Source organism: Neolamprologus brichardi, chromosome 10, assembly GCF_056152115.1.
Source record: "Neolamprologus brichardi isolate AB-2024 chromosome 10, ASM5615211v1, whole genome shotgun sequence".
In the NCBI taxonomy this organism is placed as follows: Eukaryota; Metazoa; Chordata; class Actinopteri; order Cichliformes; family Cichlidae; genus Neolamprologus; species Neolamprologus brichardi.
The window spans coordinates 12,427,419-12,446,701 of NC_142113.1; the positions used below are offsets into that span (position 1 = coordinate 12,427,419).

At 38.9% G+C, this 19,283-nt stretch overlaps 2 protein-coding genes across 3 annotated transcripts in view; both read right to left on the bottom strand.

Annotated features, from left to right (window-relative positions):
* The window catches only part of nectin3b (nectin cell adhesion molecule 3b), a 28,298-nt gene extending 16,622 nt beyond the window's left edge, over positions 1-11,676 (bottom strand). For both annotated transcript variants that reach the window (XM_006802122.3, XM_006802121.3), the window contains exons 1-5: positions 11,537-11,676; positions 4,793-5,140; positions 3,694-3,993; positions 2,540-2,657; positions 2,110-2,261 (exon numbers count right to left, since the gene is read on the bottom strand). In XM_006802122.3, the coding sequence (XP_006802185.1) occupies positions 2,110-2,261; positions 2,540-2,657; positions 3,694-3,993; positions 4,793-5,140; positions 11,537-11,615 (997 nt within the window). In that variant the 5' untranslated portion in view covers positions 11,616-11,676. The remainder of the gene's footprint in view (positions 1-2,109; positions 2,262-2,539; positions 2,658-3,693; positions 3,994-4,792; positions 5,141-11,536) is intronic.
* A 5,240-nt stretch (positions 11,677-16,916) lies between these two features.
* Positions 16,917-17,879, bottom strand: LOC118455038 (odorant receptor 131-2-like). The gene has a single exon (XM_035912687.2). The coding sequence runs from the start codon at positions 17,877-17,879 to the stop codon at positions 16,917-16,919; it is 963 nt and encodes a 320-aa protein (XP_035768580.2).
* Positions 17,880-19,283: the final 1,404 nt, after the last annotated feature.

Consider the following 19,283-nt stretch of genomic DNA (forward strand, 5'->3'; position numbering starts at 1 on the left):
GTATCACAGAGAACAATGGGCTGACCTATTAGATGATGGATTAATGAGAAAAGTTGGATCTAAAAGCCTGTCCTAATCACTATATCCTCACTATGTGTATTGTTAAGCATACTCTGATTTTCAGTAATGTCTTTCCAGATCCTCTTAACAATAAAAGCATACTCTCTGCCAACATGGACAGCCGACTAGTCATTCTTACTATGCTTATTTGAAAAATGAGTGCATTGTAGAGTAAATTCTGCATGATTGACTTTGCTTTGTTTCTTTGACCGCAGAAAAACAGGAATGCACACAGATGTCCAGCAATGTCACCACCACACTGCACTGTGTTTCTATGTGGTGTAGTATGCTGTGCTTACATACTCCATTCCACTTGAAATGGAGTTTATTGGGATTGAGTTTACTGTACCTAAGAGTTAGTTTGTATGTACCCAAAAATCATAGCACTAGATCTCTGTAAAGTTCAACCAGACACCACAACATAACAGCTATTCTCTTGTGATCAAAAAAGGAAAAAAGCAGGTGACAGCGATAGCAGACCTAACATGGCTCAAACTGTTACTTTAAGTTAATGTGCATTCTTTTACTTTGGGCAAATCAGGCCATGCCATGTGTTCAACACTTTGTTTTTCATAGGCTACAACATTTGGTATTTTTGCTAAATTAAAAAACCCCATTGAAAACACTTTTATGGATTTATCTCTATCATAAATCAAAGTCTTTAGAAACTGTCTAAAAGGATCAGGTCATGTTTTCAGCTACTTTTGTATTAATTTAAACTAAAAAAATATATGACAACAGGCTTTGTACTGTCCCCTCAATCAATTTGTAACTTCAAAGTATTTGCACATGCTGATGCCAGCTCAGCACATTTTCTACATGCAGAGAGAAACAAGTGACTTGACTACATGATAAGAAACACCAAACAGTATCAGCGATGTCCTTAAAATTCTGCAGTCTGTAGGGGTTATCAATGGTATAAGCAGATTATTTTGGGTATACGTTTTAAATGATCAAGAACATACATTTAAGACCGCACTTTTCAAGTATAAACCTTCACTATTCCACGAATAGAACACCAACCTTAAAATGTAATGGATTAGTGGTTTTTATCCACAAACAGACAAGCCAAAGGCTATAATTATAAGAAGCTAGAGTAATGGAAAAAATCTGAGTCTAAAAGCTTTAATGGTGCTGCAAAATTGCTCTGCCACTTTAACCCTGGTGCCAGGCCAGATGTGAGGCAAAGATTCACATCTGAAAGAGCAAACACATGAACCCGGAGGTCTGTGGTCTCCAAGTATGTGAAATGTACAACTCCATGAAGAGTGAACTGATGAGTACACACACACACACACACACACACACACACACACACACACATGCACGCACACGCACAATGGAGGGTACACCAACATGCATAAGCTTGTGAACACCCGTACAGGTCTCTCAAAGGAAAATGAAATATGAATGATAAATAATAAATAGGAGTTGAAAAGAACTAGTTAATGTTTTATGAATCTGGGACATCATCTCACAGTGAGGCTGCAGGCTTTTGCCTCTCACTGCATGACACATGCAGGAATAAAAGAAACACAGAAAGGAGGCGAGAGAGTGATGAAAAAGGAAATCACATCATAATCAGAACTTCATTCAGAAAGAGAGCTTCCACTGGCAAGACAGATTTTGTGAAACCAAAGGAACATGCTCATCATTCACAACAGAGAGACACGACGCACTCAGATGCCAAGCCAGCAGGACAGAGCAGAGGCAGCGCACTGTGGTCTGAAGAGGCCGAAATTATTTGCAGCTGTTTGGCCCAGGAACTCTCTTTTGAACATCTGGAGGCGTAATGTTAATCAAGCCTAATAAGCATGCAATTAAGACCAAATGTAATAATATCAGTATGAACACAGTGTACCATGGGTGATTACTTGATAAACTGTCAGTATGTACAGAATGAGCGAGAGTGATAGTGTCCCATTTCAGTTTGAAGGACAACGACACAGGCACCGATAACCTCTATGACGTGCAAACACGCACAATGCTTCCTAAGGGAAGAGAAGGCAATAGGAGTCAGCTTTGTTCCGGTGTGTATAGTCTGCTCACCTTGTATGAGAATACGCACATCCCGACTGCGGAGGTTGATGTCATTGGCAACCTCACACCTGTAAACGCCAGAGTCATTCCGCTGGAGGGGGCGCAGGAAAAGCAAAGTGCTGTTTATCATTTCCACCCCTTCAGGCATCTCTCTGTCCAACCTGTGACACACAAGAGACAGAAACCTTAAGACACGCAGAGGGACACACAATTGATTGGGACATTTCATGAGGAAGGCATAATAAATTATCATTTGAAAATTATTTCAAGGATGTGAAAACCTTAATTTTACTGTTTATTTTATATCAAATGTAAAGCTCTATCTTACTAAAATATCAGAGTATAATTCAACCTAGCTCGATCAGCATTTGGCCCGCTGGGTCAATTTCAATCCCAGACAAACCGTGAACGTTACACGCAGACATACGGATACTCATACCTGATCCATCTGAAGTGATGAGCTGGAGGGTTAGCGTTCGCTTTGCACGTCATTTGAACATTTTCCCGGCCTATGTACCAGTCTCCATCATATCCAACGACGGAGATATCAGGAGCAACTGAAGAGAGAGAAAAGCAATTATGTGACATGACCACAAAATGGCCAGACACAGTAAATGGCCTTAGAGAACAGTGCTCCAAGTACAACCATTTTCCTGGTATGTCTGAAGCATTATAGTGAGTCTGAGGTCAGTAATGGGCTAAAGACATAAGCTTGCAAATATGCACTAAGATGCTAGATAATCTATAAACATAATCTGCAGAGAGAAGCAAACATTCATGAGTGCTTGTATATTGCAACGTTTTTCACAATCCTAAAAGAACCATCAACACTACACAACTGCAACCATGAAACAGTGTCCCCCCATTTTTACCGGTTTACTGGTTTCATTTGCACATTCATTATGAAAATAATGTAACTGAAATATTGTGTTGACATTGCACAAATCTATTCATTAAGGTGCTCACAAGGTTTCTGAGAAGTCATCTGCACCACCCTGGCTCTTCTGCTGGTATGCATTTGTTTCACACAAATATACTATTACAAAGTAAAAGATTTTGTTACATGGTAAAATTGTTGCCACATTTTTTCCACTGTTGCATTCAGTGAATAAGCAGAAAATCCTTTATAGTTTCCATATGTCACAAAGCAGTAAATCAGAGCAAAGAAAAAAAAAGTATCTGTCAAACAAAGACTTTGGAGGTGGTCACTTTACTCTTTTCATAAGTTGGTAGCACATGTTACGTAGCAAAATAGCTGTACTACGCTGAGTACATTTACTGTGGCATCTATGGGATTTGACTGGAAGAGAACACTTTCTAGACAACCAATATTAAAAAATAATTAGCTGACCTTTTTGGAGTTTGTGTTTTTTTTTGTTTGTTTTGTTTTTTAAATTTAGTGAAGCTGTAACACCACAAGTGCAATGGGTAACTGGTTTAATGATTATCGCAATCTTACAGCACAAAATCTTCTCTAAACTTTAACTTACTAACTCTGGCAGGAACAGAATTATTAAACACATTCTTCACATATTTATTATTCTTTCAGTTTTTAATTTGTTAGCCCACACCAGTCACTCACAAGGCACTTACACTGCACATTGAGCTGGTAGGGGATCCTGAAGTCATTCTGCAGAGCTGGGTGGCGGACCACGCAAGTGAGTGTGTTTCCCTGAACATGACGTGTAGGCTGCCAGATGTAACGCACTTGTGTGCTGGTAGTACCATTGGGTTCATCAAATAGCTGCACCTCTGACTGGCCGAAAAGGTTGGACTCCCAGGACACTTCAGCGGGTGGTCTGGCTCGCTCAGCGATGCAAGTAGCGACCACAGTTTCATTGCCACCATCAATCAGTGCAGTTGAACCAGCAGACACGTAAACCTTCGGCTCCACTGTTATTAACAAGAGTGAAAACAGAATCAACAGAGACAACAGTAAAGACTTTGAGGTTGCTTTACTGAGTTTCAAATGTTTACAGTACACTGATATTTTTCCTGCATTATTAATTGCATTTTATTCCTTTTTGTCCAAGTTAATGTTAGCAGCTAGACCTGTGATCTGTTCTGTGAAAACAAAGAACACACTAGGCATCGAGAACGCAGAGTAACTAATATTATTTAATTATATGACTCTCAAAAGACTGCAATTCTGCAATGTGTAATATATTGGAGGACGATCTATGATGATCCTGTGGATTTCTGTTTTACGTTTGTTGGCTTCTATTCACTTCACTATAATAATGGCAACAGCAAACATACATAAAGTACTATTCTGTTAAATAATATCACAAGACATGACAATTTGTTTTATAAATGCAACACAAAACTAGAAACACAGGATTTAACCTGCACATAAAAGCTTTCTATGCAAGCATCAGGAGTAGATGCTGACTAAATTTGTTTTTTCTGTCTTTTTCTGGACCTTTTCAGTGTATTCAATGCATGATTGCACATTTTGTAGAGTACAGCATGTGTTCACGCACGAGGGAGGACACATTACCTACATTGAACATATGAACACAAAAGAGCATAAATATTAAAGAACAAAAAACAAACTTTCCTCCCAAAAAGATTTGGACAGAAACATAAAAACTGAATAATTGATCTAATTATTTTATCTCTACCAAAAACCGCCTAAAGGAAAGCCAGTGTTTTCTCAAGAAAAGTACATCAAATGAAGACACACACTTACCAAGTACACTGACTGTGGTGGATGCTTGAGTATTTCCCAGAGGAAATGTGGCTACCTTACAGGTATAGATCCCGACATCAGCAAAGCCCACGTTTTCCAGTACGATGGTGGCATCATGGGAGGAGGGTGAGCGGAAATACAAACGATGGAGGAATTCTGGAGGGATGGAGGTGCCAAACTCCGGGTTGTACACAGCCACTGTGACAGAGCCTGAAGGCAGACGGCGCTCCCAGGAACTCTGAGTAAGAGTAAGGTTTGTGCCAACCTCCACCCTGCATTCTAATGTCACATTCTTCCCCAGCACGGCACTCACTCTTTTAGGCACCACCACCTGGCTGCACCACACACCTGCCAAAGAGACACACAAAATAACACTGATATACAAATCACCTTGATAATTTGTAAACAAGGGTTTAACTAAACATTTTAGCTATTAATAACTATTTTTGTGTTGTTTTTGAATTCTTAACTGGCGAAACTTCAAGCAACTAAAGACGGAAAAACAAACGAGTACAGAATCCAGAGCCATTGTGCTCAAACTATGTGGGAATTCAAAAATACTATCATACCTCCATTGAGAAGAGGGTATTTCTAGTGTTACTTCGGGCTTTACTAGTTTAAAAAAAAAATCTATTTAATATCTATACAGAACTATCTGACATCTGTGGGTATCAGACTAGAATCCAAACTTGATCCTACCACAGCAGACACTCGGATCTTCAACAAATAATACAGTTTACTGTGTGATTCAGTGTTCCCATTGATGAGTTTGTTTTGTCTCTACAGTGTTCCTCCTCCTGACCTGAATTCAGGACTTCAAAGCAGGCTGCCTGTATGCGTTTTGTCCAAATATAACTAACCCGTGCACTCTGTCACCTGCGCTTGTCAGAAATGTGGCATGTCTTGAAAGCAGGAGCTCAGTGTTGTGGAAGGTCAAAGAGATATGAAGACAGACTGCGACCGGGGAGGGAGAGAAGGAGGGGGGGAAAAAAAAAAAAAAAAACGGTGAAGGGAAGAGATATGCTAACATGATGACATCATCGATGAGAGAAGAGAAAGCTGAGCGTGAGGAAAAGCAAGAGCGAAGTCATATAAAACACAGGGGAAGGAAATGCACCATCAGGATTCCTGTACAAAAAAAGAGGAATTACTGGTTTAAAAAAAATAAAAATAAACTCAACACTGCAGGACTGCCAATGCCTTCAACTACGCTAATTGCAACAAGCTGCCAGCAGGAAGACATCATCATAAATCAAAACCTGCTGCGCTGCTTGGCAACAGACTTCAAATATTCTATTGTTGTTTTGCCAAAAAATAGCTCCGTCTCCGACCAATCTCCCTCAAAAAGGCCATGTCCGCAAATACTGGCACAGCCCAAGGAATTTTTCCTACCCCTACAATATGAGAAGCAAATATCTGTTTTCTAATGTTACCGTCACTGGAGCCTTTTGAGTTGTGTAACAACACTGTACTTATTTATCAGTTTTTCTAGTTTTCACTAAAATTTAAGATTCATTTAATTACAGGTTAATCATTAGGACTTCCAGATGACTCTTGTAATCAAAGCTAAGTTGCTTATAATGTGACTTTGTCATTATGACATAGAATAATCTACCTTACAAACTGCAGTATAGATTGTTGTGCCCTTAGCGTTTCTTTGTTTGAACTTTTGGCTGAAAACATAGATATGTAGCTATATTCGAGAAACAGGATGACATGTAAAGTAGGGGAACTGACAGGCAATTTAAGAACTTCAGTATGCTATGAATGCTCTCCTGTGTTAAAACAAACAAACAAACAAACAGGAAATAAAAATTCTTTGGGTCAATAAGATAAACTAGTAGCAATCCAAAGCCATTATTCACACTTTAAACTAGGAAGTGTGTCATCAATGAGAGTTTCTCTTTGGAAACAAAATGGAAAATGAATTTGCCTACACTTTTCCTTGTCATCAGAAATATCCTGATATAATTTAGGGCCTATGTCACCAACCCTCGGTTGCAATCAGGTGGCGAGCACTGCTCTGTAGCAACATTTGTGTAACGGCTCGTTTGTCTTCCTGTGTTTATTTCCCTCAAAGTCCAAAATTTTCCAAACAGCGCTCCTTCGGTTTTATTTATCAATCAAAACCATTTGGAGAGACTGTGTCCATCTGTTTAACATACTGCTAGTTGACTGGAGAGAATGGAACAAGTCACTTGAAAAGAATCACACCAAGAGTCAGTGAGAGGGCAGCATGGTGTATGTGTGTGGCTGTGTTTGTGTCTGTGTATGTAATAGACCAAGAAAACCTGCTGGAACTGGTGCATCAATACTCAGGATAAATATAATGGAAAAATACTGGTGACTGCCAGCGCTACCCCTCAGTCTCCTATGTTATCAGTCTCAAAGTCCTACATTTTATTAGTTAGCAAGTTATCACATCCACAAGATTTCACTGAGATTTAAAATCGTCTAAGATCTTTAATAGATGCACTTACTGTATCAATTTGAAAATCCTACATGACTTTGTTCTTGAGTTAATGTATTCACAAGAATTTCAGAAATCTTGACCTTTAACCTTGAGATCGATGTCACTAAGGTTTAAACTCATCTGAGATTTTTATTAGAAAGACCTGTGGCATCAATTTGAAAATTCTACGTCGCCACGTTCGAGTTATTGCATTCACATACTTGGGTGACGACAATACCCCATCAGCCTTTTATTGCTAACGGGTACAAAATGACATTATCTCATCAAAGCTTAAACATTTGTGAATATTTTATCTACTCCTATTAAGAAACTAACAACATTTTCATATTACTTTCAAATATTACTATGATTTAATCATTACCATTAAGCTCATTACATGGAGGTTTGCTGCCATCTGAAGCCAGTTTTCTGTCAAACAATGCTACACTACTCTGGAGAGAGTAAAATGATTTATTAAAAGCGTGACTGTAAGCTATGTCTATTCCTTTCTACAAGCATACTGAGCCTATTCACAAATGGAAGGCACCACATGTTTATGCAAATAAGAAAAAATTACAAATACAAGATGGATAAGGATGACTGCAAACCAACCATCAGCAGTCGAGCTACTCTAAAACAGGCGTATGCCCTATTTCGCCTAACACACAGTTAACAACTTCCTCAAGGGAGGAAAAGCTGTTCAGAACATAAAAGAATACCCCACAGCAAATGTTTGCTATTCGTTCAGATGCTCAAATTAATTAGAAAGTTCCCCCAAACAGAGCATCTTCGAAACGAGGGAAAGCCATCTAATTGGACACGAGATGCATGTCACCACAACAAGGTTTAGAAATAAATATCAATATTGATTAATACAGTGTGTGAAATGCCAGACTGTAACTACAGTACAGCACACTGTAAACAAACCTTTTCCTGGAGTTAAAAGAAAGCTCGTTGTACAAGCTTTTGAATGACTTGACTAAATTGCCTGAGTGAAGGCATAGTGAAGGAAGAAAGCAGCACTTTTCCTGCACTGAATGTGTAATGGAGAGGTATAGCGACGGCATTAAATTTTTATTCGTGACATGACGACAACCTTACATAAGCGTGCCCTCGTTTTCTCCAACTCGGAGTAAAAAAAGAAAAAAAAAGTGAAGAGAAAGTCTATCAAATCTTATGTGAAGCCTATCTTCACATAATAGCGATTCCTTCCCTCTCCTTTTGATGCTCTCAGACAGCCAAAAGAAAGTGTTTTTTTTAGATCTTGCAATCCTTAAATCCTCAGAAAGAGCAGAATCTTCAGACACTTTCAGTTTGCTTTGCAAATTCAACACAGTCTCTCATTGACACAGAGCAGAAAACAGATTATAGATATTCTGGCATCAAGGACACACTGCTCCCTTGGGACATTCTGCTACTCATTCTCACTTTATTGGGCATTACATGTGTGGCAGCAATATCTTGGTACAGGACACCATGTCTTGTTAAAAGTGGAAATCACAATATAATAGGTGATGGTTATAGAACCGAAGATGGGAATCCAGTTTTGTAGAGCAGGACAGGAGTGCATTAAACACCTGTTTAATAAGCTGATCTTAACCCATAGTCACATCAACTTCTTACTTCAAATGACTCAGTCTTAAAATGGCTGTCCATCAGTGGTGAATCAGCAGGAGCTATTCAAGTTCAACACTGAGCTTATCTTTGTGTACATGTTGCAGTGTTTTTCTTTTAACTCCAGGAGAACGTTTGGCGATTTTTTTACTTGTGTCTTGTAAAGTTACATTTTTATGTTGCCTGTACAAATCCAACACCACAATCGAAAATAAACAAACAGATAAAACAATGAATGAATATTGAATGTTTCATATTAAACTGAAACCTTGAATATTAAAACTTGAAAATACTGCCATAAACACCATATTCAAACACATAATAATGGCAGTTGCCTAATAATTATGAGAAGCACTTGGCTCACCCTAAAAAAATAAAAATAAATAAAAGATAAATAAACAAAGCACAGATAAACCTATTGTGTGTGCCATTTGAAGTCAAAATTTCTGAATTTCCAGTTAGAATTTTATTTTTGATATACATTTTTTGTGCTTTGAGCCTTTATTGTGAGAGGCCAGTGAAGAGAAGGCAGGAAAGAAACACCCGGCAGAAGATGGGCAGTACATAACCTCAAGGTTGACTTTGAACCCGGGTTTCTGCATTTGCCTTATGGCATCAACCCACTGGGTATGGCTAGTGATGCATGAATGACTCTATCTTGCAGTTTTCCCTTGCTTTTTACTACAGGAACACGTTCAACTCTGGAGTGGTGTCACTCCCATCTCTGATATCCAAGTCAAATGGGACACATTATTAGTCATGGTGAAAACTGTGCAGAGCATTGCTGCAACTGATGGCTACAGCCGCAGTTCCCACACAATAAAAGTAACTGTTTCAGAATCACAACATGCTGATGACAGCACATTGTTACAAGTTTAAAATGTATGTGACCACTCTGTGATATGCCCACATGCCTCTCTCTGAGGTGCTAAGCTAAGTTTGAGGCCTCCTGTTTGTTCTGGAAGCTTTGCAGAATAGTTGGCATGATGATTTTGGCTGTTGAACCCAATTATCTGAAGCTCAAGCACAAATTATCTTGATTGTGGGGTGGGGTCCTACCTCAGAATGGGCCTTCAGAGGTGTGACTAGCCCACAGTAAAGGCAAAGAGTCCGTTTTACTGAAATCAGTATATGCCCCATCCATATTCCAGTCACAAAAACATTATTTTTCTCCAAAACTACAAGAAAAACTCTGATTTCCATACATGACTCTTGGTGTATTTTTTCAAACACATAGCACCAGACCTGTTGCTGAACTTGTACTTAACACTTCTGCTCCACATGTTGTTGTTATGACATCTATGATAGGTCTGGTTACTTTTTATTTTTATTCATCATATTTTCAGAATTTTGGCATCGACTTCTTGGTAGAGCAAGTTTTCATGACATTTCTAGTCTCTTATGAAAACAGTGTTTATTTCCCTTTAAGGCTTAAACATTATTAGCCATAAATGTATATGCATCTATTTTGCATTCAACAAAGACACAAGGTCAACCTCCTCATTGAAATGTACCGCAGTCTTAGAGTGACTCAGTAAACTCATGTCAGGTCTTTAGAGAGTTATGGAGCTTCACTAGGTTTTGGTGTAGTGTAGGAGACCAGAGCTTTTTTTTGGTCTGCTTGCAAAACTACAAGAGAGTCCCTCTACGATCAAAACAGGGATATGGTGCTGGTGTGTCCACACAGGTAGCCTACAGTGGCATGTGTACCTGCTTTTTTTGTTCCCCCCTCTAAGTAGTGTATACATCTACTTTGTTGATGCGTTTAGTCAGTCTCATGGCCCTTTAGATATGGAAAGACTGCTGAGTGAAGTAAAGTGCTTGCTCTGATTCACTCTAGCTCGGGATACCTGGCTGCAGCTCATCATTATTCTTGGGCATGACAAAGATTTAATTATAGATGTTCCACTGGAAAAAAAAAAGAAGTATATTTTGTTCAGATAGTTTTAGCATCATACTTGATAAAAGCAGTTTAGAGGCAGGGTTAGAGCTACACTGTCATATTCGTGCTTTTGAGTCAACACTTAGCACAAAGTTGGCGTGCTTCAGGGTGGAGTCAGGAAACTCCCCATTCCCTGATTAAACCATAATGAGCTCAGGCTCCTCTGCAGGCACATGGTGGCTGACCCTCATCCCGACCTGATGATGAGGGGGGGCGGGGGAGTGCTGCGCTAGCATTGTCCTCTCTGGTGACACGACTTGAAGTTCCTCAACATTTCTGCACGAGCAGCTGGCGTGACATACTTCACCGCATCATGTTACTTTAACAGAAACTGTTTCGGGAGCTAATATGGCTGCCACTGAGTCTCCAGTGACCTAAGTGTAGGCTGTGTAGCGGACGGTATATCTGACTGACTATCACCGCTCGCGCTCCTCGGCGGTTTCTCCGGACTGTTTCTATGGCAGCCCGGGTTCGCACCAGCATCCGCTGTGGTGGCGCTGGCTAGCTACTACTCCCGAGGCGTCGGAGTGAACTTGTAACCAAGTTTGGGGCTTTAAATGCCGCCGGCTAAACTTGCTAGACTTGCGGCTTCAAATAAGCACGCGGCGGCAGCTAGTTTTGCCGACTGACATTTCTCCGTGATGCGCGAGACACTCACGCAGGCTCCTCACAAAACTTCTCTGTAACGTTGGTAGGACCCCCCAAAAATCACCACACACACAAAATCAGCACTCACCTGTAATACTGAACAAAAGGAGGAATAATGCAACCTTCCTCTGCTGTCTGAAGTAACTCCTTTGAGAAGACGGTAACATTTTCAAAAGCCGTGCAGCCTTCTACCACAGGACCAAATCGTAGGATGCATGCCAATCTAACAGTATGTGCGGAACAGTGGAACCTCCTCAGCAACAACTCCGAACTGCATGCGGACTGTACCATCTATGATCGTGGAGCGGGGAGACTGGGGGCTCACCTGACAATTGATGTAAATGGTAATTTGTCGAGGTTCGACAGCAACCTCCCCCTAAAGGAATACTCCATTAGTATACACATTACGTCATCTCTGTTGATAACCCGACATATTATATTGATTCATCAAATCACTTCCCCCCCTTATGTGTCTTCTCACAGAATAAATAAAATAAATAAATAAATCCACATCCTTTACGGCTGCCAAAAATATGAATTCGGTCTACTTTCTTTGTTTCTCAATAGGCACCAGGATTTACAATTAAATTATATCATATTTTAGTTAAAAATAAATTGGTGGAAGGCTTGGCCTTTTAGTAATTAAACTTATTTTACATGCAACGTCTTCTACTCTAATTCTTTAACATCGAAATGTAGAAAAAACATTTTTTATTTGACATATGTGGTCTAACCATTGACTCCAGACATTCACCACCATTTTGAATTTGAGCAACACATTCAACCAATCCTATCCAAATTGGATTACATTTCATATCATTCAATCCTTTAAAAATTCTTATAAGTATTATTTGATATGATTGACAATACTTTCACAAAACAGCTTCCTCCTCCCATCTGTTTTTTCTCTGAAAAAAATTCGGTTGAACATGTGATTAAAACATCATAATTCATGTATTAGACCTCCCCTAAATATATTTGTCGTAATAATGATGATGGAGTACTTTTTAAAAAGGGCATCATATCAGAGTGCTGACATCCTGTTCATCAGGGAGTTCACAAAATGTCAGACAAATATGTGAAAACTTAAATCTCAGCATAGGATTGGAAATCAGCATGCATGGAGTTCAGACTGGCATGGTGAATATACACTGATTTACAAACTGTTACCGGCTCCTTTAAACATATGTAACTCCTGCCAGGTTAAATCATATGATAAAAACATGCCAGACATACAATTCACCGTAATGCTGTTTCACTGTGTTTGGAAGTGTGGAGAGACATTAAAATATTTTAGAAAGCAGTAGGTGATGTGAGAAGAGTATTTCAGATCCAGCTAATTTGTTTTTTACTTGGTTTATTTCCAAAAGGAAATAATTATAATAGAAATGAACAAAAACAAATCATTGTCAGTTTACTGAGTGCTAAAAAGATAAGAGCTTTGCTTTGTAAGAACCAAAAAAACAGAATAAAATTAACCAAACAAAAATATTTGAAAAGGTTTGGGAACATTCTCGACTTTGTAAATAACTTGGACTTTATCTCAACCATGCAGTATTTGAACCGGTGTTCTTTTTTTTCCATGAACACTTGTTTTGGAAATGTGGATTGCCATGTTTTATTTTAGAGGAGTTTGCTTTTTCATGTCTGTCATTGCTTGTGCTTACAGTCAATTTAGAATCACCAGTGAACCTAACCCCATGCATGTCTTTGAACTGTGGGAGGAACCCTGAGTGCTCAGAGAGAACCCACAGATGCACAGGGGAAACACGCAAACTCCTTAGAGAAAGGCCCCAGGCTGAATTTGACCTTCTTGTGGTGCTAACCGCTGCACTAGCATGCTGCCCTGCTTTTTTTTTTTTGTCGTTGTTGTTAAAGAAAATTAAAGATATTATCCAAAAAACATCAACCCCGATAACTCTGAGCAGTCCTCTGTTTTCCTTTTGAACTGTTATGTAAAAGGTGCTGGTGGCAAAGGCATTCATGCTTGTAATTCACTGGTTATTGGGCGGCGCAGGTGTAATTAATAGCATTAATAATGCCCCAGTTACATTTAGCGTGGGTTTTCCATGGCACATTGCATGAGCAAGTCATTATGGCCCTTCTGGGACACTTACATCTAACTGAATCATTGATAATGTTATTACTTCCACCTCTATTTTTCCTGCAATGACAAATCAAAAGGTCTGCAGTAAAAACAAAGGTCACGCCTGTTTAACCTGCTCGTGGCCCCCACGTAAAGAAATTAAATTCATGAAACTGGCATGATTTGCCATGCCACCGGCCGGGCAATGTAGCTGTGGCATTCAGGGGTTTGTAGTGAAGACCTTCCAAATCTGCCTTACTATCACTATATACTAAAATGAAAGAAACAACTCATCTCCCAATGCGTGTTCTGTTTTTATCAGCAGATGAGAAGAAGATGGCTATTACGCACTTGTTAACATTTTCTCTTCCCAAGGCTATCCCTGGGTGTGTCACTTCCATGATTCTGTGGCTCAGGGTGCTCCTCATGGTTCAGTCAGTCAACAAGTTAATCTTTGAAGAGTTAATGTGGGTGGGACGGGCTGGGAATTGTGGGGGCAGCACCCCCACCCCTTCTTGCTGACAGAAAGCTAACCAGGTCAGTGCTTTAATTCGGGTCACAGGGGATACAATTACTCTCCCACCATGACATTCATCTGCAGCTCTATAGTGCGAACGGCTGCGCACGTTCGTGTGCACGCGAGCATTATAGCACGTCTCTTTGGCTCTGTACTGAAGTGAGTAAAAATGCATTGAATATTCCCATTGTTTCTAAATTCATTCAGAAAATATTGCCTTGAGTGCAGTGCATCAAGTTGAAAGCTATATGTTGTCATGTGTTCTGAGAAACTGAGATGAGGGAGAGTGAAGAGTGTGCTAAAAGACTCTGTAATTCGATTTTGACTCTTCTTCTATATCATCACTTGTACATTAGAAAGTCCCCGCTGACTTTTCCACAACCCTTCACAAGAAGCGGTAAACCTTTCCATCCATTATAATATTCGACAATGGTATACCTTTTTGATTTTTCTTTGTAAATTATATGCTCTGTGTGTTTCATTCATTTCTTTTTCTTTCATCAGCGGTTTATTAATACAACTGAATTTCCATTTTATCCTAATTGCTTACAAATGCTTCTACAATTTGTCAAATCAGGATACACAAATAAATATGTGGCAAGCACAGGGATTTAGGAGAAGGAATTCTGCTTTGCACTGTAATATGCAAACAAAAAATCAGTCCCCCATATGTGTGAGCAACAGCAAAGCAATGGTTTTTCTCCCATGTCTTATCTTTAATTAACAAACACAAAGATAAGCTTTCTGTCTGTCTGTGCCATCTCTTCTTTATCTTTAGCTCTCCTCTGGATGCGCTTCCTGTGAACACAGCAGAAAGGGAGATCCATAACTTGTATCGTCAAAAGTAATATTGGAACTCCAAAGAAAGCTGCCATTAATAATAAAAATTTAAAAAAGCCCACAGAATCCACTTTCTTGGGTTAGCCTGTGAATGGTTTCATGCTCATGATAAGAACCTTTCCCTCCCGCTCTCTCTCTAAACTGAAGCCGCTCTCTGTCACCAGGTACTTTCTCGCTCTGGAATGTTTTTCAGCCGTTCAAGTGCTCTTTCATGAAGGCCAGAGAGGTATTGAGAGGGCTTCAAGTTTGCAGCGGAGTAAAGATCGGTTAAATTAATCCACCTCCTGCTCAGATGCTTCTTTTATTCTGTGGGTCAGTACTTACCTCCCTGTTTACCCACATAAATTGTTCCCTCTCCCTGCGCTCTGTCTAAGCTCTTTCTCCTACACAAGTGTCTGTGTGCATTGTGAGAAAGAGGGAAAAGGAATTTTATCAGTCAGATCAGATATTCTAAATGCTGTACTGATGGAATAAGTTAGACTAAATCATAGAAGAGTTCATGATCCAGCTGCTTACATACCACACAGACTGAAATGAAAGGGCTGCAGCTGGAGCCACAGCTTCTACAACCACTTACAAAGCAAAGGTGACATCTGCTGGCTAAAACAATGAACTTTTTACATGCAGATTTAGACTTACTTTTACTGCAGTTTTTTCAATTGTAGATTTAATGAAATCGAACCTGATCATCATGAAATGTGTTACAGATAATTCTGTTATTAAATAGTTACTTTATAAGGACTCTATAATGTTTTATTCAAGGTTAAATAACACGTGTTTCATCTTTCCGGTTTAACTAACACACCCCCAGCAAATGGTAAAGACTTTATAAAAAAGCCACCAACAATTGTAGACTTGAAATATTATTATTATCTTTAAATCTTAAAATCAGTTTGTCTGTTTGTGTGAAAAAAAATCAAAAGGCAGAGAGATCTATTATGAGCTTACATCATTTTTAAAAAAATCGAATTGAAATAAAAAGTCTATGTATCTCTTTTAGTATTTAATATTTTCTTATATAAGTAAAGCGATTAGTTAGCAGACAAACAATTTCCTTCTTTTTACATCAGCAGTTATTCTTGCCTGACCTTGAATGCATTAAGTATTTCCACAAAGGATAAGATGACGTACGCAGATGAGTTTGAAATGCTTTTGTTTTTCATAATTAAGGGAAAGAAAGACTTGAATAAAAGTATGTTTTTTGTTTTTCCCTTTATGACACATGTTAATGCATAATCAAAAACGAGCAACTCAGTCAAAAAGTAAATGATATTATTATTTCTAGTATAGATTTTATATTTCACGACATGTAATATAGAGATAGTTAATTGCACAGTTTGAATCAACATGTTTTTAATAAATAAAAGTCATCCCTAAAATTGATAATCAAATTACCTGATAAGCAACATATAACGATAAAAAAGAGACTGAAAGGCTGCTGCACTTTATGTCTTTGAAATGACTAAGCAAAGCCGACCCTGCAGAACTTTAATAGTGCAATAAAAAGAACTGACCTTAGAAAGGATATGAGTACAGAATATGTCCTCAAATTCTGTTATGAATAAATACTCAAAACTAAGTGGCACTTCAAATGTGCATAAAAATATTCAGTATCTCCAATTCTGTAACATAAATACACAAAAATAACTCTCACTGGATAACATTTCTAAAACCTTGTCATGATTCTTGTGAAATCAGCCACATTTAGAGTGTGTCCATGCAGCAACTACACCAGAATCAGATGTAATTTTTAACATGTTTTTTTGCTCTTTATTATAACAGGAGATTAGACAATAAAGCTAGTAGAAGACAGACATTGTAACGAATAAATAAAATCTACCCTGCAGAGTTTAAGTTCATATACAAGGATAACTATTCAAAACTATGTTGCACTTTCAATATCTGTAATTCTGTAACATAAACAAAAAAACCCATCTTTGTCTCTGGCTAGATCAAATTTTTATAAAAATATATCATAGGCTGTAACCCCTAAACCACACAGTTAGAACACAGTTAGCGCTGAAATCAGGACAACGGTGATGGTTTAACACTGGTTCTAAAGCCAAATGTAAAATAGTATTTGAAGACACGGCAGAGAGTTTGATCTCTGAGGCCGTATATGAGCGGGCTCAAGCACTTTGGGAAAATGATGAGACCCACAAAGAGGACGTACTGAGCATGAATAGCAACATCAGGAGGCACTTTCAACATCATGCTGGGGTTTATCATATTAAACAGGGTGGAGGTGAGATACAGCCACAGCTGAACCAGATGTAGCAGCACTGTCTTGGGTGCCTTATTGGTATGACGTCCTCTAGATGAGGCTGACTTCACAGTGATCATGATTGCAGTGTATGTATAGATAATAATCATAGTCACAAACACAAAATAGAGAATGGTGAAGGCCATGTTTAAAGTCACATAAACTTCTAGGTGAAAAACACTGTTTCTGATGCAGAACGACTGCATAGGGAAGATCGTCTTCTCCATCCTGACAAACAGGAAAAGTTGTATGAATGAGTCTAAGGACGCCACCATCCACATAACAGCAATGGCTTTACCCGTCGACCTCACCGTGGCAAAGCTGGGGTGCCTCAGCGGAAAACAAACTGCAACATATCTCTCCAAAGACATCACGGCAAGGTTGAGAGGAGACATTTTAACAGTGACGGCCGCAACCAGTGAGGCAAAAACACAAACATAGTTGATCATTCTGACCGTCATCACTGCAAAGATGTAAAGCATCATAGTCAGCAGCAGCTGCACAGAGTCACATATGAGCAAATGACCAAACAGGATGTACCGGGAGGACTCTAGTAACAGAGGCTTCTTCAACAGGGCAAACATCATGATGGCATTTACATACAGGAAGAAGAAACACGGCAACATAGACAGCGCAGCTTTGACTGAAGTCTGAAACCGCGACGACTGGAACTCAGCCGTTGTGGCATTCATGACTGCAGTTTCGCACTGTGTCTGCAAAGGCATGAAAAACACAAACACGGACTGATTTTTAATATTATAAACAATTCTGAAAAGTGTAGATTGTGCAAGATGATTCTGTCAAATCTCACAAAAAAAACAGCATCAAAGTGAGAAATATGAGCCAAACCTAGATGGAAACTATGAAGTTGTATGCTTTGTAGACATATTACTTACATGTCACCTGTGTGGTTTGACTTCATTTGGCAAACACGTTTCGATGAACAAATGTGAGGAAAGAAGAGCAGCCTGTCACGTCCTTTTTATAGGTGGAGCCACGTCCTGACATCACCATCTGTGTCAGCTTCACAACCACTCAACACTCTGCATTAGCTGTGGAGTGAAAGTTTGGCCAAGTTGCCTAACTGATGTTATCTTTCCATCTACTTTTTACTCCACTTACCATTAAAAGATATCACACAGTTTGTTCTACATTCACTTGTTTTGTATATATTTCTCCTGTTTTGTTATTTATTCCTGCTGTCTTACCATTTACATTTTATTCATGCACAGTTGCATGCACATGGAACACCCATCATTTTATTGTACATGTACAATGACAATAAAGGGCTCTTCTCTTCTCGTGAAGGAATTAGATATCCATTTTAACATATTTTGTTTTCTTGAAATTTTATTATTATCATTCAAAAAGAGCATGGGAGAAGACGTGCAGCAAATTACCTGGGGTGATTATACCCAGACCTCTGTTGTTGCTCTACAGCACACAAGCTGCCAGCTCAACCCAGTGAGCTGCACCAACACTCCAGAATCAGATATTCTTTTAATAGACAATTTAATGTGAGTCATTAAAGAGATCAGTGATGCTGTTTGAGTTTTCTCTGTGAATAGTTGATGACACAAATAAGCCTGAAAAGGGAATCACACGACAAACATATATTTAATATGCCGTTTGTGGCAGCAGATATGAATTTTTAAAACATATTTCTTTTTTTTCTTTTGGGTCTAACGCTGCTGGAGGCTTGTTGTTTGTAGTTCTTTTTGCTGACAGCACTAATATCGCTTCACTCTTGTTTTTCATAATAAGATGATTCACCTAGACGATCATAAAACCCAACTGGATCTTTTCAGTCAGATTGTAAGAGAAAACAGGTAACTCCAGGGCATTTCTTCATGGATCCTTGATTAATGTACATTATGCTTTTAAAACCAACAGAGAACAGAAGTGCAGTGTGACACCGATTGTAATTTTCCTTTTCTTCTTTTCTAAAACAAAGCAAATAAAAAATGAAACATAATTTGCTGCGCCCATAAACTTTGCCCCAAGCAGCCATTATTTCAGTCAAATGAGTCATCAGAGAAGCTAAGGCAAAGAACAAACAAACAAACAAAAACCCAAAACAAAAAGACACTAAAAACTACAGTTTTCTTATTTATTTTTGTGGCCCAGGC